Here is a 21,081-nt window from a genome sequence, read left to right on the forward strand (position 1 = left end):
CGTTATGAGGATGACATTAGTTAACGGGTAGAATGTGTAGTACACTGCCTGCACAAGATGCCACTGACCGTTAAACACATGCAGCTTATGGCAGAAGCCATCAAGGCTGTGCCACGCAACTGACCTCACTTTGGGAAACACTGCAATAAAGGAATGGCTTGCGAGACTTTCCGGGTAGTCCTGCACCCCGAGGAGACAGTCTGTAGCCCTCGCTCAGTGCCGCAGTTCCTTGGCCAGGCCAGGAGTCTCCATGTCGCTGAGGACAATGGAGTGGGGGTGGGGAGAGAGGCAGGGAGCTGAAGTGTGGAGTGGGGGGGGCGGGGGGCTGGAGGGCACCGCAGGGGAGGGAGCAGACCTGTGTGGGTGCGGGCGTGCCGCTGGAGCTCGTCACTCCGTGTGAACCTCTTCCCACAGAAGAACCAGTTGCAGACAAAGGGCCGCTCGCCAGTGTGCAAGCGCACGTGAGCCCGCAGCAGGGACGTCTTACGGAAAGTCTTGCCGCAGTCAGGGATGTGGCACACGTGCTTCTTCTTGCCCTGCTCTCCAGACCTGGGAATTGGGTTGAGGGTGGGGTGGAGGGAATGGGAAGCAGAGACAGCGGGGAGGTAGAGAGATGGGGGCGGGACAGGATGGAGAGAGGATGTGGGGTCAGGTCGGAGAGCATGGAGCCCCTGGTCCCCTCTCTGTCTGTGTCCCAGGGAGGGCTTGGGGAACAGGACACACGCCAGGCTGGCCACCTGGCCCGTCTCCTCAAATCACCTCTTGTCCCCATCCTTGCAGTTGGGACACGTGCAGGCCATGCGGCGCCGCTTCTCCCCAGGCTGGGCCTCTCCAGCCAGGGCCTGTTCCATCTGCAGCTGGATCTGGGTGGGGCTCAGCCCACTGATGGTCAGGTTATTCCCAGAAACATTCTGCACTGTCAGCTGCTGCTGCCCTGTGGGGAGGAGTGGAGCAGAGTTCAGGGTGAGGAAGCCCAAAGGGGCAGAAGAGGGAGCCTGACCCCCTTCTTCCTTCCAGCACATAGTAAGGTTGACAGTCATAGCAGCTAGTATTTTTGAGAGCCTGCTATGTGCCAGATACCATTTTAGAGATCTTAAATGTATTAATACACTTAAGTTTCATAACCCCATGAAATAGGTGCTATCATCCCCCTTTTAAAGGTGAAGAAACTGAGGCTCAAGACCACACATGTAGAACTTGTAGAATCTGGATGGGAACCCAGTCAACTTCAGAGTCAATGCCCAGAACCACTATACTACATAGGCCAAATTCACTTCCAGACGTTGCCCACATGGGTCTTGGAGTGTTTTTCCAGAATCTCCTCCAACCTTAGGCCCTTGTGAGACACCAACTCTGCTCCCAGGGAAGTCTCCAGGGATTTTTGTTAACAGAGGGAGAGTCCGTTCTACGGGCTTTGGAACAAGTCAAGCCCTCTAGGACTTGCACAAAGCCATCAAAGCAGGGGGAGTGCCTGTGGGTGGACTTCTCCCAGGCCACTAAACCAAATGCATAAAGTGCTGGAAATTCATTCAAGGAGGAAGGGAGGAGATTCAGAGAGCTCCCACTACCTTGAAAATTGCCCTTCACCCAGCTAAAGAATGCAACGAACCATTTGTGCTAGGTACCTACAATGTTCCTTTGATTATGTGCAAGGCTGCTTTCATACCGTAAATATCACCAAATGTTACCACTGAACTGAGAAGTGCAGCACAAGCCAGTCCAAAGGCTCCCTCCTTTCCTTCCAACCTTAACTCAAGGCTGCCCATGCCTGGGGCCAGGGGCCTTCCCTCACCGCCAGTATTGGTGATGGTGACAGGCACACCCTGGACCTGGACACCGTTGATGTTGATGGTCTGCATGGCCTGGGCTGCCGCTGCCAGCTGGGCTGCGTTCAGGCTGATGATGCTCCCGGCAGGGGCGATCTTTGGCAGGGGACGCTCTTTCCGGAGAATCGCAGCCGAGTGCTTTTTGCTGGTCCCGCTCAGATGAGCAGCACGGGATGGAGGGCTGCTACAAGTGGTGGTGGAGGTGGTCGCAGCTGTTGCTGGGGGGCCATCCTGGACAAGGACCGTCTGTACCTCACCAGAAGGTGTACGGATGTAGACCTGGGAGGGGCCAGAGAGAAAAAGTCAATGCCCCCTGAGAGCCCTGGCTCCTGCCCCCACCCTTTTTTTGCATTAAAGAATGTTTATATCATCCATTCCCTGGTATAACACTCTTGTCGTGTCCCCTGCATTGGCAGGTGGACTCCCACCCACTGCGCCACCAGGGAAGCCCTCCTGCCCCCTTTCAATGCAGCATCATCTCCCTGCCCAAGGGAGAAGCGGGTGCCTTTTTGTCCACCCAAGTCTTCTCCAACTAGCCCAGGCCTACATTCACCCACTGTTGATGTTCAACAAAAAGGGCTGATGGCATCCCTGTACTAAGCTGACAAATGCCGACTGTTGATTTGAAACAAAACATTTAATTTACTTAGCATGGAAAAATATAATGCCAAATCTCCGAATTGAAGAATGAGATGGCAGGTAAATGATGACCCCACAAAAGATGCGCTGTGAATGCTCATCAAAGAAATGAAAACAGCCTTTAGGAGGCACAATTAGTGGAGAGACTACTGTCTTTCTCCAATTTATACTAACAAAGATGGAACAATAAAACATAATGCTCACTGTTGCTGAGACAGTAGGGAAATAGGCACATGTTCTTACGTCAAGGGGTGTGAAGTGGTCTAGGCTTGCTGGAGGGAAATCTGGGAATATGTGTCCAAAGCCTTTAAAAATATGCATATTAGAGCCTGAGAACGAGAATGAACCGTGTGGTACTGGATGGGGATTAGAGGTATTGATGGAAACTCTTAGGTTTCAATATAAATAGAAAAATATAAATATAAGTGTATGTATATATGTGTGTGCATTTCTGTATCTATCTTGGTGTTACAGATATATGTATAGGTATATTTATATATACTTCTTAACTGTGTCCACTGAGAAAGGCTGAAAGCAGCAAAACTCCAGGAGCAATGAGCTCACCTAGCACCCATCTCTTAGCTTCTAAATCCCATGTTCCACTAAAAGAAACCAGGGCTCCTTGAGAAATAGCTGATTCGAGGACTCTGGTCAGCGGAAGTACAAGAAGACCTTGGAACACCTCTTATACCAGAAAGTAAGGAAATGCTCAAAGAATGGTGGTGACATGTGAAAAGAACACAAGAGCCAGCTTGGAGGGGCTCCCACTGGCTAAACATAGGATAATTTGAACATCAAAATAACAATACTAATGGATTATAACTCAGTGAATAAAACAGGAACCTATGAATCCATACTGACATAAATAGACAAATGGAGAAGAAAATGATAGAATTTAAAAAACTGTTATCACATCCTCCAATAAAAGGAACTAGGATTCCTAGGACAAATGGTTGATCCCAGGACTGGGGCTGGGAAAATACAAGGAATGAAGTACTGACACTTGCTACAGCATGGATGAACTCAGAAAACGGTGTACTAAGTGAAAGAAGCTAGCTGCAAAAGATCACCTATGTCAAGATTCCATTTACATGAAATGTCCAGAATAGGCAAATCTATAGAGATAGAAAATGGATTAGGGCTTCCCTAGTGGCGCACTGGTTAAGAATCTGCCTGCTAGTGCAGGAGACACGGGTTCGAGCCCTGGTCCAGGAAGATCCCACATGCCGTGGAGCAACTAAGCCTATGTGCCACCACTGCTGAGCCTGCGCTTTAGAGCGCCACAGCTACGGAGCCCATGTGCCTAGAGCCCATGCTCTGCAACAAGATAGGTCACCATAATGAGAAGCCTGCGCACCGCAATGAAGAGTAGCCCCCGCTCGCTGCAACTAGAGAAAGCCCACGTGCAGCAATGAAGACCCAACACAGCCAAAAATAAAAATAAATAAATAAATTTATTTTAAAAAGAAAAGAAAAGAAAAGAAAATGGATTAGTGGTTGCCAGGGCTTGGGGCAAGGGGGAAATGAGGAGTGACCACTAAAGGGGTCTTTCTGAGGTGATGAAAATGTTCTAAAACTAGATAGTGGTGATGGCTGCATAACTCCATGAGTATACTAAAACCCACCCACTGCGTTGTACACTTTAAAAGGGTAAATTTCACAGTATGCGAATACCTCAATAAAGCTGAAAAGGGGACTTCCCTGGTGACACAGTGGTTAAGAATGCGCCTGCCAAGGCAGGGGACACGGGTTAGACCCCTGGTCCAGGAAGATCCCACAAACCGTGGAGCAACTAAACCTGTGTGCCACAACTACTGAGCCCGCGTGCCACAACTACTGAAGCCCGCACACCTAGAGCCCATGCTCCAAAACAAGAGAAGCCACCGCAATGAGAAGCACGTGCGCTGCAACGAAGAGTAGCCCCTGCTCTCATCAACTAGAGAAAGCCCGTCTGCAGCAACGAAGACCCAATGCAGCCAAAAATAAATAAATAAAATTTAAATAAATTTATTTTTAAAAAAAGCTGATAAGAAAAAAAAAAAGACTGGGAGTATGTCACACAGATGCAAGAGCCAACCAGAAAGAGCTCCAAATGGCCAGAGTTGAAACAATGTGAGCAACAAAATAAATAACGCAGTATTGGATTGTACTCCAAAGTATAAAATAAATATACATGAGTCTCTACTGACATAAATACATGATCGAATAAAAAAATAAATGGTGGGACCTCCCTGGTGGCGCAGTGGTTAAGAATCCGCCTGCCAAGGCAGGGGACACGGGTTCAAGCCCTGGTCTGGGAAGATCCCACGTGCCATGGAGCAACTAAGCCCGTGCGCCACAACTCCTGAGCCTGCGCTCTAGAGCCCACGAGCCACAACTACTGAGCCCACATGCTGCAACTACTAAAGCCCGCATGCCTAGAGCCCGTGCTCTGCAACGAGAAGCCCGCATACCGCAATGAAGAGTAGCCCCTGCTCGCCGCAACCAGAGAAAGCCTGTGCACAGCAACGAAGACCCAACACAGCCAAAAATAAATAAAATAAATTTATATAAATAAATGAATAAATGGAAAAGAGACAAATCTTCCTTATAGAAGAATTCCAAATAATCTTATATAGATACCTTCCCTTCCAGGATGTAGAGCTTAATTCTCACCCCCACTCCCACCCCTGACGATGGGAGACTTAGCAACTTACTTCCAAAGAATTGAGAAAGGGAAAAGTAGCAGCTTTGATGAATGAAGAAACCTGGCAGACACCACCTTAACCAAGTGATAATGGTTAACATCAGGGATGTTACATCATCAGAGATGTTGTATGGACATCATGTACCCCACATATAATGTGATGAAAAGAGGCATTTCACCTCCGTGGTATTCTTTCCAAAAACCTATAATCCAGCCTGGGGGATATTCTATAGGATACCTGACCAATGTGCCTCTAGTCTGTCAAGATCATGGAAAACAAAGACTAAGAAGCTATCCAACCAGAGGGGCCTGGGGAGACATGCCCACAGTGCAATGTGGTATTTGGACGGGATCCTGGAGCAGAAAGAGGACATAACTGATTAATTGATTGGATGGTGACATCCAATCAAGTCTGGAGTTTAGTGAACAGTAACATGCTAATGTCAGTTTCTTAGTTTTGACACGTGTACCCTGGTATGTAAGATGTTTAACAAGGTGGTGGTGGGGGACCAGGTGAGAGGTATAAGACACTCTGTACTACCTTTGCAACCTTTCTGTAAATGTAACTTTTTTGGCCGCACAGCAAGGCATGTTGGATCTTAGTTCACTAACCAGGGATCAAAACCAGGCCCCCTGTGGTGGAAGCGCAGCGTCTTAACCACTGGACCGCCAGGGAGGTCCCATGATAAGAGATTTTTTAAAATTAACTTTTTATTTTAGAATAAGTTACAGGAATTCCCTGGTGGTCCAGTGGTTAAGACTCTGTGCTTCCACTGCAAGGGGCTGGGGTTCGATCCCTGGTCGGGGAACTAAGATCCAACATGCCTTGCAGTCTGGCCAAAAAAAAAAAAATCTCTAACACAGTGAAAGCTACTAAAATAAGCAGGCGAAAGTCTGATAAGGAATGAGATATTTACACAGAAAGTATCTCCTTACAAAATACTAATCCATTACAAAGAGAAAAAAAGTAACTTTAAGGTTCAGAAACCCGCTAAATATCACTTTAATCATCACCAGTACTGAGACAGATCGAAACCATGCACCTCCTTTTGGGATGCAGTGAGAACACAGCATCACTTCTTTGATATTTCTGCAAAAAAAAGTGTACAACTTGCATCTATCCATGAGGGAACATCACACAAACCTAAACTGAGGAACACTCTACAAAGTAACTGTCCTTTTAAAGTGTCATGGTCATGAACATCAAGTAAAGACTGAGGAACTATTCCAGGTCAAAACAGACTAAGACGACATGACAATTAAATGGAATGTGTGATACTGGATGAGATCCTTTTGCCACAAAGGAATCATTGCGGCAAGTGATAAGCAACCTGAATGGGGTCTCTGTATTAGACGTCAGTGTGTTTCCTTGCTAACTGCCTATGTCTGAAGGTTGTGCTGTTGTCCTCCTTGCGTATAAGAATTACACACTTTCTATAAAACATTTGGAAGTAACAGAGGCATGGTGGCAAGTTACACTCAAATGATACAGGGGGAAAAGTCACTTGTTTAAAAAAAAATTCTACTGTGATTTTGATTGGGGTTATTTTTGATCCTTGGGTTATTTAGGACTGTGGTTCTCAGTTAAAAGCAAACAAACAAACCTCATGTTATCTCTTAATAAATACACATCTCATCCTCAATTTTCTGGTATGTGCCCCTTTTGCAAATCATTGCTATTTTCTGCATATCTGAAGTTTCTGTTACTAGAACATTTTCTTTCCCACAATGTAGAGCAGAGGTCAACACACTTTATCTGTAGAGGGCAGAGAGTAAATATTTTAGGCTATGCAGGTCATGAGGTCTCTGCTTTGTGGTGCAAAAGCGGCACAAATGGGCATGCCTGTGTTCCAATTACACTTTATTTACAAAAACAGATAGATGGGCCAGATTTGACCTCAGGGCTGAGGATTGCCAATTTCTCTGATACAGGGTATAATACATTTTTTAAAACGTGCATATCCTTTGACCCACTTTTAGGAATTTATTTAGCGATAAGATTAGAAACAGCCTAAATCTACCGTTGGGTAACAGAAAGCACCTCCAGATACCAGAAAACTATGTCATCATCACAAAGTAATGCAGTAGCTAAATCCTTCTGCATACGTATGCCTTTTTCCTTAGGAAGACCTAGTTTTAAGCCCTGCCTCCATCAGTCTCCAGACACAGGACCTCAGGGAAGGGAGGGGAGGCACTGCAGAGAGGAGTTAGCGGGTATCCCTCAGTTCTTCACCTTTAAGGTAGGTCTGATAAGGGAGCCTCACACGTGTTGTAACAAATTACACGATTCATAGAAAACCCCTGGGCAGTATGCAATATGCCAGAAAGGAGGAGGCACTTGAGGGCAGGCCTCAGATTTCCTGTGCATCCGTTATGTCCGCAGCTCAAACTTAAGGGCACTTCTCCACCTGGGAGACTACACAACTCCCTACTTCCGTCACTCACTCTGACGCCTCGGTTCTCTCTACAGACAGCTGGATTGTAAATTCCTCCATGGCAGGAGCTGGTTTTTATATTTAAAAAAATCCTTGTACAATTTTAAGTGTAGCCCCTGCCATACACAAGAGCCAGGGTGGGCCAGGGTGGAGTAAGGACAAAAGCGTAGGTCAGAAATCTAGTTGAATCCTGGCTCTTTTGTCATTTGGGCTCCATGAGAGCTGGATACTGGGTAACTTCTCTGAGTTCCAGGTTCTCCATCTTCAACATGGGCCTAATCTCTGGCATTTACTAGGCTTACACAAAGCATAAAACCTGCCCTGCACAGCCAAATAAATTTTAGTATTACAGCACCTTAATGAACGCCAAAAATAAGCTCCTGTTCAAGTTAGCATCCCAGAAGAATCTATCCTAAATGTCCCTGCTATGAAGCTAGGGTGCTTCTTCCTAATTTTTTTTTTTTGTCATTAACAATGATCAGCATTTTTCTCATTGGTTTTCTTACTTTACATCAAATTCTATGGTTCTGACTAGAATTTTTTCATTCTTGCTATCATTCGGAGTATGTAATTCTAGAATAAAAAAATAAACTTTATTATTAAAAAGTATGTATCTGCCTGCTACTCATCCCCCTGCCAAAAGACTCTCATAAAGAAAGTTTCCAAAATATAGGTACATAGGCATGTCGCATCTGATTTCTAAAGATAAGCAGTACGTGGCCCTATGAACTGGCAGAAATGGTCACTTATTACCCACCCCAAACAGTACTGACTCCCAACACTCAGGTCAGATCAGGAGATGCATCAGCATCATCTAGGAAAGCAAGCCAATGGGGGTGGAGCATCAGCCGTTTAGAGCTGAGGAGGAGAGGGAGGCGCGTGCAGAGGGTGTGCGTGGTACCTGAGTAGGCGACGGCTCAGCAGCCTGGATCTGAAAGTTCTGGGAGGGCTTCTGGGGGACGGTGGGGAGTGTGGCGGATGCCGCCTGCACCACCCGCAGGGCCTGCTGGGGGATCTGCACTACCTGCTGCTGCTCGGCCTTGGGGGGCACCACCTGGACCTGCTGGACCACAGCGGGCTGGCCCCCACCAGGGCTCTGAACGATGAGCAGGTTGTTTCCTGCCTGGATGATGTTGTCCGCCGTGGTCTCGATCAGCACCGTCTCCACCTGTTCGGTCACGGCCACGGGGGGCTGGGAGGCAGGAAGACTCTTCTTCCTGGCTTTCTTGTTAGTCTTAGACAACGGGGCCGGGGGGCTCTCCGTGAGGAGCTGAGCGGGGGCCCCGGTGTCGCTGGTGTTCACGAGGTTGTTGACAGGCAGAGTAAGTGTCACATTGCCCCCTCCACCTGTCAGCTTCACCACATTGGCCGCGCTCTGCACCGGAGTGGTGGTCGTACTCAACTTCTGGACAGGGGCCGGCTTGATGGGGACAGGCTTGTGACTGGATGGTGAGGGGGTGATGATGGCTTGGTTGGTGCCAGGGATGATCTGGATCTGGTTGGTGAGATTGGGCTGTACCTGGATGGTCTGAGAATTGCTTGCCTGAATCTGAGGGACCGTCTGGTACTGGATACTGGCATTCGATCGGGTCCCTTTGTTGATCATGGTTGGGTTCTGGATAGCGAACACCAGCTGCCCACCAGGATAGGACGCGCTCAGCTGTGACCCCTGAATCTGAAGTATGTTTCCTTTGGAGGACAAGATTCCAAAGCTATTCTTGCCGGGACTGAGAGGGAGAGGGGCAGGTTTGATAGGGACGAGTTTCCGAGGTGCGGGTTGCGGGGGAGCAGGAGGCGTCACTGCAGCTTCAACAGCTGGAGGGCCAATTTTGCTACATGTTGCAGCAAGCAGGGCTAAGGGAGATGGCTGCGAGTCCTGCAAGACACCACGTGGAGAAAAGGAGTGAGACAGGAGGCCTGCTGCCCAGCCGCCCCACCCTTTAAGATCCTCTCCTCTTCGCAGGCTCCCCCCCACCGGCGGGCAGGGAGCCAGCATCCTCTCCGGACAGTGGCCCATCTCCCCTTCCCCACTGGTTTCTCCATTGAGAAATTAAGGGAGAAAGGGTGAGAAATGGCTTTCTCAGGAAGGAACTCCCCAGAAGCACCCCTTGACAGGGTGAACTAACAGCATGGGCTGACTGCTTACTCCCTACTGGTCTATTAGTCTCTAATGAGGACACGGAATCACCCTCAGCTTATAGATGGAGCTCCGTTAGCGCACCTTACTGAGTCATCAAGTGAGGAAGGACTGAGGAAGGGAGGGAGGGAAAAAGAAAGGGAGGGGGACAGGAGGAATAAACCCTTTGGAAGAGTGTTTTCCAGTGCTTGGGACATGACTTTTTTGATCAAGGAGGGCTGTTCTTTTGAAGCTACAAGGAAAGAGCCTCCAGGGTGCGGGGACACAGTCTCTGTTTTCCTTTTATGGCCAGTGGGGTCTGGAGGAAAGGACTTGAGTTTCATCCTGCTTTTCCCCCTGACTCAACTGTGGCACCTTAGATGAGTGGCCCTAGTTTCTTAGTTCAGAAAAAGTGGAAAACTGAACCCTCTCTGGTCTCATTGCCTCGGGGAGTTATAGTTAGCCAGGGCAGAGCTCAGATGCGGTCTCATGTCAGCTTCAGTGAGTCCTTCCAGGCTGATGCAGCCCCCAACCCTCAGAGCCCACTGCTCACTCGCCTGGGTGGTGGAGGCGGCAGGCTGCAGGTAGTCACTGGGACTGACAGCGGCAGTGGCAGCCATGCTGGTCTGTGGATCTGTTGGAAGAAAAGAGATAGAGTAATACCCGTGATGCCCGAAAAGAACCCAAGTCCCCTTGCCTCAGATTTTCTTTTTGCCTCTATTTGGGCTGCCTCCCCATGAGAGGTTAATGACCCTTCCCCACACTTCCCCACTCAAGGTTAGCAGCCCTACAACTCTTTCAGTAGATGACCTTCTCCCTTTCTCAGACTCAACCATCTGAGGCTGTGAGGATAGCGGGTCCTGCCTCTATCGGACCGTCTCCTCCAACCATCATAAAGTCTAGGATAACGTGAAGATACCGAGATTATAATAACACTGGCTTCAGTAACTACGCTGTGCCACCTAATGGAGCCCTCTCTGCCGGGTACTGCTGACTCTCCCCAGCTAGACTGGAACCCCTATACGGTGAGCAGGGGAAGCCCCCAGCTAATCCTGTGGCTCTGACCCAGGCTTCCTGCTCACTCCTCCCGTAGCCAGATGCCAAGCCAGCCTGGGAAAGAAGCATCTCCGGGCCAGGATGCCTGTCGAGGAGGACACACCCACTCCATGCAAAAGTGTTGAGCGCTTTGTGCTCAGCTTTCGCCACACAAGCACAATGGCCCAGGTATAGATTATAGATAGCACACAGGGAATTACTTTAAATGAATTTACAGTTTTACATAGGACAACAGGCATGGCCCCATAGGTATCACCGAGATTAGGAGAGCTAATAAATGAATATAATGAGAATGAAAATATAATAAATCCTGTTTTTCCTTAAATGTGTATATATTTCTACATATGTATATAGCAGGAAAAAGTCTTTAGACAAAAAGGGGCTAAAATGTTAAAAGCCATTATCTCCTGGTGGTAGGTTTTTTCTTCACTTAAAGAATTTTTCCCTCTGTTTTTCTGTATTTTCTCATTTTCCCCACAACGAATACACTCTACTATACTTGTTTTAAATAAAGGAAAATAAAGAACGTTGAGGAAGTAATGAAAGGAATCTCTACTCTGAACTTAAGTCTGATCTAAGAGAAATACAAATAAAATGGAAATCAGGAGAATTTGGGGGGAAAGGATCTAAGCCATCTTATAATTTATAAATCACTAAGGAAAAGAACACCAGGCAGACAGCCGGACTTGTATCTTAGACCTTTGGAAAGTAGGTTTCAGGAGGTACCGAAACAAGAAGGGTATTACTCAGAGACTGGAAGAGGCAGAACGACTCAGGCATAGAGCCCCTGCTGGGCATCTGGCAGGAAGAAGACAGAGGTCAGGAAGAAGGCGGAACCACTCACGTTTCAGCTGCCTCTGGCTTCTCTCTTTGGGGGAGTGACTCTTAAATGGGAAAGGTAAAGAAAAGGTAAAGCGGGAACTGCAGCCCAGGACAGGTAAGTACAGTTGGCTCATCAAAGCCTTAAATGGTTTCCAGGCCCTAAGGCCACATGAACTGCACTCCAGAGTAGGGAGACACTTTGCAGGCACACCTGCAAGCTGTTTGAGGAGCCAGAGGAGAGCTCTGGGCAAAATCGTACATGTGGATCCTGAAATATTACAGACACTGATCCTTAGCAAAATCCTAGAACAAATGACTGAACAGCAACTACAATTACTGAGGTAAGGAAGCAGTGATCACAAAGAATAAGCTGGGGTTGCCAAAAACAAGTCATGCTGAACAAACCTGTTTCTTTTTTGGGGGTTTTGGTTGGCTACATCAAGAGAATGGTATACACTGTGTACTTTATAACAACAAGGCATCTGACTGAAATGTTCATAGTATTCTTAGGAACGAGAAGGAAAAGAACTGCAGGCAGGATGATAGTCTGGTTTGGGGGCTAAGCTGAACGTGCCTCCACCTAAGTGCTGAGACCCAGGCCATCCTGAGCAGTTTGCTGCTATGGTGTCAACCAGGGTCTCAAACTACGGGTGCACGCCAGGACCAGGATATGCAGGCTTCTCCTCGGAGGTTCGTGCTTTCTCTAACAGAATGTTTTATTCTTGTGTTTTCACCGTGATGATCATCTTTTAAAAATGAACATGTACTACAGATCGCTGGGTGACTGCTGCTTAACCAAGATTTGCACATTTCTGGGCCTGTGTGTGTGTTTACAACTGTACTGGTACCAAGTGGCACCACTCTAACTACATGGGCTAATTAAGACAACTCAATTCTGCACATGTAATTCATGATACATCTGTGCAAAGTGAGGAATGACAGCTCTTCAGAAGCCTGGAAAGACCATGCTGCTGGGCACTAGACACTGCAGGGTGGGCATGCGGAACTCAAGGAGCCCGGATGTCAAGTCTGTGCTGCGCTTACGCTGACAGCAGCAATTTGGGCTCAGTCAACTGTTTTCCTCCCAAAATGATGTTGTTGATTTGAGTTTTATTGGCTTTTCTGTAGTTATTTAATTAAATTTTACAGGAACTAGATCTATGAGTTGATAAACAGATTTATGTGCATACATAATTAAGGCTGCAGCCTTATAATGAAAACAATCTAAGTTGACTGAAAAACATTTTCCCTTTAGAGCAGTGTTCAAACTATTTAGACCATGAACCACAGTCATAAAAACAATTTACATCAAGACCCAGTGTACGCATATGCACCCCCACACACACGTCCCTGTCCTGTGCTGATGTAATAAGAATTTCCTGAAACAAAATTTGCCCTTGCTACATGTCATGGGCTTTGGTATTTTTCTACTCTATTTCATTTTTTAAAATGCCAGTTGTGACTCACTAAATTGGTTTTGTGCCCTACAGGCTGGAAAACATGGCTTCAAAGCAGTCTCTCCACCACCCAAGTTTGGGAAACCATGCAAAAGACCTAGAAGGCAAATTAACTTTATGGATGTCACAAAACTGAGGACTGTGAACACAATGGGTGTCTGTATTAGGGTTCAAAGAGATCTTAAAAAACTGGTATGTGCAGTGCTTAACAGCATGAGGCTCCAGACCGAAATGAGAATGCAGACTGTGGGATCGCTGGGGCATTCCTCTCCCAGCCTCAGTGCACCGTCTGTAAAACAGAGGTAATGTCACCCTTACAGGATTCTAGGAGGCGTCAGTAATATGAAAAACACTGAGCACACAGGGGGTTATCAATAAATGGTGGTTTAAACTTTGAAGCTGAGTAAACACTGCACTTGGGTTAAGCAAAAAAAAAGAAAAAAAATCATGCATATAGGAGAGGAAGATAGAGCTTAATAGTGGTTCTCATGAGAAAAAGTCCCAGTGGTTTTGACTCAAAGTTAAATGGGAAGCAGTTAGAATCTAGATGTGGTGGCCGAAAAAGCTCCTGCAATCTTGGACTGAATTTCCAAAAATTCAATCATAGAAGAAAATAATAGTCCTCATCTGCTCTGCACTCGGGCCCCATCTGGAGTGTCAGGTTCCGTCCTGAGGGACATTTTGAAAGGGGGATTTTCAAATGGAGCTCGTTCAGAGGAGGGCAGCCATGGTGGTGACCAGGACACCAGAGGAGCGATACCCACCAGGGTGTTTATTCCATACATACATTCAATGGGTAGACTTTGGGGTGGAAATTTCGGTGTATTAGAGGGGACAACTTTCAAAAGATGGAATCAGTTGCCTCCTGAGGTAATGTTCTCCCTTCTCTGAAATCATTTAGCCAGAGACAGGATGTGTGTCTCTGTCAGAGATGGGATGTCTAGATGGGGTGGGAACTTGGACTAAATGATCTTGTTTGATAATTTAAACTTGTTTATAATCCTCCAACCGTGTTGCCGATAAAAACACAAGATGAGTTAGCTGCCGGCTGGGAAGGGAAGGCAGGGCCTCTCCCAAGAGGTTCCCCTGGGCTTAGGTTCACTTAGCTAAAAATGGTGAATGACTCTCCCTCAGACATCCCCTGTTATGAAACTGAAGGACACTAGAACAGGACAGAGCGCAAACAAAATGAAAACTGGCCCAGTGCTTATTCACCTCCCTTTCCCATCTCCCTCTCTCGCCCTGCAGTCATTATCACCCTGGACTCAAACTGTCTGGAGACTGGGCTGGGCTAAGAGGCTCTTCAGTTAGTAAGTTACAGCAGGTACTTCCCTGGTGGCACAGTGGTTAAGAATCCACCTGCCAATGCAGGGGACACGGGTTCGAGCCCTGGCCTGGGAAGATCCCACATGCCTCGGAGCAACTAAGCCCGTGCACCACAACTACTGAGCCTGTGCTCTAGAGCCTGCGAGCCACAACTACTGAGCCCACGTGCTGGAACTACTGAAGCCCGCGTGCCGAGAGCCCGTGCTCCGCAACAAGAGAAGCCACGACAATGAGAAGTCTGCACACCGCAACGAGGAATAGCCCCCACTCACCGCAACTAGAGAAAGCCCATGCAAAGCAATGAAGACCCAACGCAGCCAAAAATCAATCAATCAATAAATAAAATTAAAAAAATAAATAAACTTTGTAAAAAAAAAAAAAGTTACAGCAGAGTCTTGATGCCCTTGCAGACTGTGGGCACTCCACCCACACCATCTTGGTTGGTTTCATTTGCCTTCCCCGCTGGCCCCTGAAATACTCCAGATCTCAAACCAGTGGTTTTAAGTATCTCTCCTAGAGTCACTCAGAGTTTTGTGGCCCCTGGGCTGTGGACCTGGGCGACTAATCTCCCTGCCACTGCAGAATTATATCCTGGGATTACCCATGAAAGGGAAAAGCAGCATTTCCAATTGGTGTTTGGAAATGAACAGTGGTTAAGAAGTAGCATAGATGCCTAACTGCAGGACTATATTCAAAGGTACTTTAGAACCTCGTTAATTTGGAGCCTTATATTTAAAATGTATAATTTGGACATAAATTGGGCTTAGCTTTTCCTTCATACTATTCAAAGCGAGGCTAAATAGTGTATGAAGCCTTCAAAGGGACTCTAAGGCATAGTTAGGGAACTGTTTTATACCACTGCCACTGTTTCAATGGTACCATTTGCTTTTAACAGCAGTTTATATCTGCTCACTGAAACCTACATTTAGCAAGGTTGGTGAGTGGGGTTATTGCATATTCTTGGAAGAAAAGGCTGCATTTCCTTCAGAGTGCTATCATTCAGACTTTCATTAATTTGGGTTGGCTAAAACCTTCTCAACAGTCCTCTGGCTCGTGAAGTTTTACGGTGATTTACTACACAAGCAATAGTTAGCTCTCTTAGGCTGCAAGGAAAATTTCCAAGGCTATCAAACACGGCTTCCAGACAGGGGTTGGGGGGTGTCCAGTGCCTGACAGGACCACACCTGACTTTCCTTTTCCCCATGCTGGAAGCCAATTTAATTCCAAAACCAGGGGAAAAGCATCCCCTGAGTGTCCCGGCTTTTGAGGTACATACAGATCGTTCATCTCCACCTCCGTCCCTCCAGCTACAGCTTCCTCCCTTCTCGGCCAAACTTAGTGGAAAAGCTGCCAGCACTTTGCTACCCCCTCCTCTCTCACGTGGACTTTCACCCCAGCTCTCTACTGACACTGCACTTGCCCAGGTCACGAGGGACCTCCTCATTGTTAAATCCAGCTGACCCCCTTCAGCAGTTTCTGACCCGTTGACGATTCCCTCCTCTTTGAAATCCTCATGGACTTTCTCCTACCTCTCTGGCCAACTCTTCCCTTTGTGGGCTCCTCTTCCTTTTGCCACCCCTGCAATATGGATGTTCCTCAACATCATCTTTCTCACCCAACACCCATTCCATGAGTGACTGCCCACTCACATGGCTTCAGGTACCTTCCACAGGCTGATGACTCCCAGGTCTATGAACTGCCTACATCTGCCCTCTGAGTGGCGGACCAGTACATCCAGCCCTCTGTGGGCCTTCCACTTGGGCTGGCCACAGAACTTCCAACACTGAGCTGTCACCTTTGCCCATTCTCTCCCCAGCTTTCTCACCCCCAGCCACCACGGGCCTCCTTCCAGATCCTTGAAGAGCCTCCATCTCTGCCGCTGCCCTTTCCTTGCTTAGAGCTCTCTTCTCTCTTCACTAGCTAATACCCACCTACTCACCCTTCAGGTCTCAGGCAGGTTTTTTTTTCCCCCCAAGAGCCCACTATGTAATGTAACAGGTATGTCATTTCCTCAGAGAGGCCTTCCAGGACCCCTGAGATGAGGTTAACTCCTCTGGTAACTCACCACCCGTTAAATAATCATGGGCTTAATGTCTCTCTTCCACACTCATGGAAGGGTGGCCCAGGTCTGTCTTCACCGCTGAACTGCTACATCAAACCTAACACAGCACAGCGACACTTCAGTGCCTGCAGGCTGAACGAATGATGAATATTTTTGGTTAAACCAGCCTCTCAATCACAAGGAAACCTGAACGCCATCCTCATCACCGTTCAGTCTTCAAGTCCTCCTGGGTCTACCTCCTAAATACAAACCTCTCTCCATCTGCATTATGCTGGCGTTAACCACCTTCGGCCCAAAGTCTTCAAAATGGCCTCCCAGCCTCTGGCCTAGCCACCTCTAATCCAGCCTCCACCAACTGGTCTGAAGACTCTTTTAAAATGTAAATCCCACACAGTTACTCCCCAGATTAAATCCTTCAATAGCTTCCAAAGGATTTTAAGATAACCTTATAAAGGCCCAAACAAGCCACCCCCTCCCTCCCTGCACCTCCCCCTCTCCCACTTTATCTCTTGCCCTTCCAACCCTCCGGACAAACACTTCAGTTTTCTCCATTTCTGGAACTACAACGTGTCCTCTCACTCGGAGCCTAAGCACACTTGCTCCCATTTGTCTGGCCACCTCCGGTCCCTCTTCAGAGCTCATTTATAACTCTCCTGACATCTTCCCTCCTGCTCCCCAAGTCTGGGGCAAGTGCCCCTGCTCTGTGCCAGTGTATATGCCCCACGGCACCCCTCACAGAACTCCCCCCACCCCCCATGACGGAGCAGGGAGTGCAGCTCTGTTCTAGGGCTCTCTCCATAGGCTGACTCAGGGAGCAAGCACCACGTAACAGGAAGAGGCCTCACGTGGGACCCCGGAGCCCTGGCCATCAGACTAGGGGCTGTTCCACTGGTCTTTCACTTGAGAATACTACTCTTGAGACAGGGGCTGAGAGAGAAGGGATCCAAAGAAATACCACAACAGCAGGCTCTGGGAAAGAACTTGGCTCAAACTCCACAGCCAGGCCTGGGGGTACTAGGTTTTTATTGCCTCGTGGGGTCCCACGACCCTGGCTATGGCCATCTTGGCTGTCTGCTATGGTATTTCCCCTGGAGGAATTTCACTCTGTGTAGACAGTTCTCCTGTTGGCTATTTTGGTCAGCTCAGTTGGGCCTGAAGCCAACAAAACCGTTCCTAAGCCCAGTCTTTTCCAGTTGCCTAGCCTGGAAGAATTCAGAGCTGGTGAGGGAAAAGCAAGCCACAGCTGGTTTTAGAGAACAAAGTTGGACCTCAAAGGGAGCTGAGAAATGGGCTTAGAGAATCAGCTTAGCTGGAGAAAGGATCAAGAAAGACTCCAAATTGCTCTAAGCATTTCTGAGAAGCAAATCTCCAACAACTATACTAACCATATAAAGAGCTCCTAACAGTAAAAGGAATTTCATGGACTTTTCATGAAATGAGAACAGTTCTGGGTGTGGCTAATGCCACAGGCTAAAGAATGGAGATCTTGTCTCCACCCAGTTATTGAGCCATCCTGTCTTCCCTGTTCCCAACTTTGACCCCCAGCCTCAGCCCTGATGTGAGTCCACAATTTCATCAAGAAGTTAAAATTCCCTTTATAAGCCAAGATCCATTATTTCTCTCCTTTTCAAGCAAAACTCCTTGCAAGGGTCACCCATACTTGCTGTCCCTCATTTCTCTCCTGCTAGTCTTTCTTGAACCTGTTCCAGCTAGCTTGCCCCCTCCCATCCACACGACAAACACTGCTCCCACGACCAGTGACCTCCACATTGCCAAGTCCAATGGTTAATTCTTAGACCTCAGCTGGTGTTGATCTGACAGCTGGCCCCTCTTATCTTGAAACACTTTCTTCACTTGGCTTGTAGGGTGGCCTCCTATCTCTCCAGCTGCTTCTTCTAAGACTCCTTTGCTGGGTCCTTGTCTCAAACTCTAAATGGTCGGGCTGCTCCAGGGCTCCGTCTTGGGGCCTATTTTTCTTCTGTCTACACCTGTTTGCTGGGGGATTTCATCTAGTCTCAGAGCTTTAGAAACCAATAATATATACAGGTTCTATATAATGACGATTCCCAAACTTATATCTTCAGACTTGTATATCTTACTGCCTACTGACATCTCCACTTGGAGGTACTAATAAGCAACTCAAATCTACCTAGCCCGAAACAGAGCTCCTGTTATCTCCCTAATTCTGTGCCTTCTTCTGACTTCCCCACGGCAGTGAATAGAACTCCATCCTTTCAGCTGTTTAGCCCTAAAACCTTGGGAGTCATCCTCGACCCTTCTTTTTTCCACTCTACACTTGTCAGTAAACACTTTCGGCTCTACCTTCAAAATATGTTCACAATCTGATTGCTTTCACAACCACTTCTTGTTAACAACCAGGTTCACGTCCCCATCACCTCTCACTTGGATAAGTGCGAAAGCCTCCTAGCTGGGCTTCTGACCCTGTCCCTGCTGGTTTATTCTCAACACGCATCCAGAGATCCATCAGACTTAAATGAAATCATGTTACTCCTCTGCTCAGAGCCCCCAGTACACTCTGTCTCCCAGTCAAAGTCCACACCATGACACATAAGGGGCCCATGTGACCTCTCTGACTTCTCCCCGTCACTCTCCCTCATTCACCGCTTCAGCCACGCTGGTCTCCCTGCTGTTCCTGAACATGCCAGGTATGGCCCCTCTTCAGGGACTTTGTACTTGCTGTTCTCTCTGCTTGAGTTCTCACCACCCTCTCCCCAGACTGAGCCTGGCTCAATCCCTCCTTTCCTTCAGGGTTTTACTCAGACTACCCTCCCGGACCACCCTATGTAAACCGCTCCTCTCACTTCTCCCGTCCTCTATTTGGTTTTTCCCCTTAGCACTTCTCATTGTCTAGTATCTACTAGTTAGCCTTACTGTCTCCCACTAAGATGTAAGCTTCCTAAAGGCAGGGACTTCTCTCTGCCTTACTTAGTGATGCACCCCCCACCCACCCACCCCACAACCTGGCACACAGCAAGTGCCCGATATATGCTTGTTGAGTGCATAAATGAATGAATCCTGGAGGCTGCAGAGCGGGAGAGCCTGAGTAGAATTTAAGAACCAAAGGAGAAAACCTGCAGACTTGCATATCCTGGCACTAGGCTGGGATCCACTCACCAGGTCAACTCTGCCGATCCAGTCCCAGAAGGAACTCAACCTTGCTAGTCACCTCACACGGGGACAAGAGCCTATGCGTGGACCAGCACGGTCCCGTCTTTCTCCTGGACAGAACTCTCAAAGCACATACCTCATCACCACACACCGGGCACCACATCTCAATGCTTCTTTCAATTAACAAGTACTGGGAAGAAGTTCTTTTCCGAGTTAAGACAACGTGCGTACCTGCTGTCTGAATACCTCTTATGTGTCTCCACCCTGAATCTCTCTCCTGAAAACGTGACCATGTCGTTGCTAGTTTGCATCCTATCAGACTGGAAGGGACCCTGGAGAAGTGAGTGGGGACACGGGGCAGCCAGCAGGGGATGGTGAGAACTCATCACTGACAGAAGCAGTCCCAGGAAATGGTACAAAAATACTGGGCCTCAGAACTCTGTCGAAAACAGGAGAAAAAAAAACCAAGACATACTTTTCCCCCCTAAACAATATCATTAGGTACAAACACGTGCTCTCTGCTTTATTTGTGAGTCACTTCACACATTCACCCGGGGCTACGATCGGTTCTGAAATGAGTAGTGACTTCATTTCCCCTGGGACGAGAGGGCTGGCTCACCATTTACTTTTTTGATGGCTGGGAAATGTTTTGGTCTGTTCTGAGGCTAGTCTGAGAAGACTCCCAGTTACACACTGGCCAGGGGCAGAAATATTCCACATCCAATCACGTGGCCCTGCCTGCTGTCTCTTACTGCCTATTTACACCCTCTGAAAGGCAGCTTTGTGATTCCACCAAGTCCCCTAGGAGAGGTAACAAACACCCCAAAGAGGAAGCTCTGGAGAGAGGACATTTGGGAGTGTGGAGGCCAGTGCCTGCTGGTTCCTGTGCCATTTTCACTGCATGGCTGAGACAAAGAGACCACCTAACAGCCTAAATCACGGCACGGGGACAAACACTTCTCAGTGTGGTGGCGCTTCTGGCTAGGGACAGCATGCAGTTCTGATGTTGAAACAAACTATAGCTCGGGGAAATGGCCAAAGGAAGGATTCAAACAGCTGGGTCTGCAAGCACATTCTTCCTGTGACACAAACAGCCCTGACATCTCAACACTGCTCGGAGCTGCTCACAGAGGGTAAACTGAGAAGCAGCAAAACAGGGCACTTAGCTCTTTATACTCCTCTGCTCCTGAGTGGAGCTCATCTCCCAAGAGCATGCCAGCTTGAAGCCCATCCTGATGAGAAGCAATCCCCTATGCTAGTGGCGGCCTCAGAGCATCGGCAAAGAGCGCGACCTAGACGTGCAGTGAAGTGGTAGCGTCCCTCAGGCTGCCAGTGCTGACTCTGCTTGCTCCTGGGCTCTCTTCTCAGCCTCGAGTGAGGCAGTAGAAAAATCAGTTTTCCATTCTGGAATCCTGTCAACTGGAACAAATCAACCAGTACTACCTGGGAACATCTCCACAAGGGCAGTCTCTAACCTCCTTCCTACTCAAGCGGACAGTGCCCTTGAGTTAGGAATGCCCCACGTTT

At 47.9% G+C, this 21,081-nt stretch overlaps 1 protein-coding gene across 5 annotated transcripts in view; it reads right to left on the reverse strand.

The window, feature by feature from the left end:
• The window catches only part of SP2 (Sp2 transcription factor), a 29,841-nt gene that overhangs the window by 2,190 nt on the left and 6,570 nt on the right, over positions 1-21,081 (reverse strand). For 4 of the 5 annotated variants that reach the window (XM_073797388.1, XM_033846977.2, XM_033846978.2 and 1 more), the window contains 5 exons: positions 10,260-10,336; positions 8,488-9,462; positions 1,793-2,105; positions 760-934; positions 356-549 (listed from right to left, as the gene is read on the reverse strand). In XM_073797388.1, coding sequence (XP_073653489.1) covers positions 356-549; positions 760-934; positions 1,793-2,105; positions 8,488-9,462; positions 10,260-10,322 — 1,720 coding nt within the window. In that variant the 5' untranslated portion in view covers positions 10,323-10,336. The remainder of the gene's footprint in view (positions 1-355; positions 550-759; positions 935-1,792; positions 2,106-8,487; positions 9,463-10,259; positions 10,337-21,081) is intronic. The other variant, XM_033846979.2, reaches the window with a different exon arrangement.

Source organism: Tursiops truncatus, chromosome 20 (assembly GCF_011762595.2).
Source record: "Tursiops truncatus isolate mTurTru1 chromosome 20, mTurTru1.mat.Y, whole genome shotgun sequence".
Lineage (NCBI taxonomy): Eukaryota > Metazoa > Chordata > Mammalia > Artiodactyla > Delphinidae > Tursiops > Tursiops truncatus.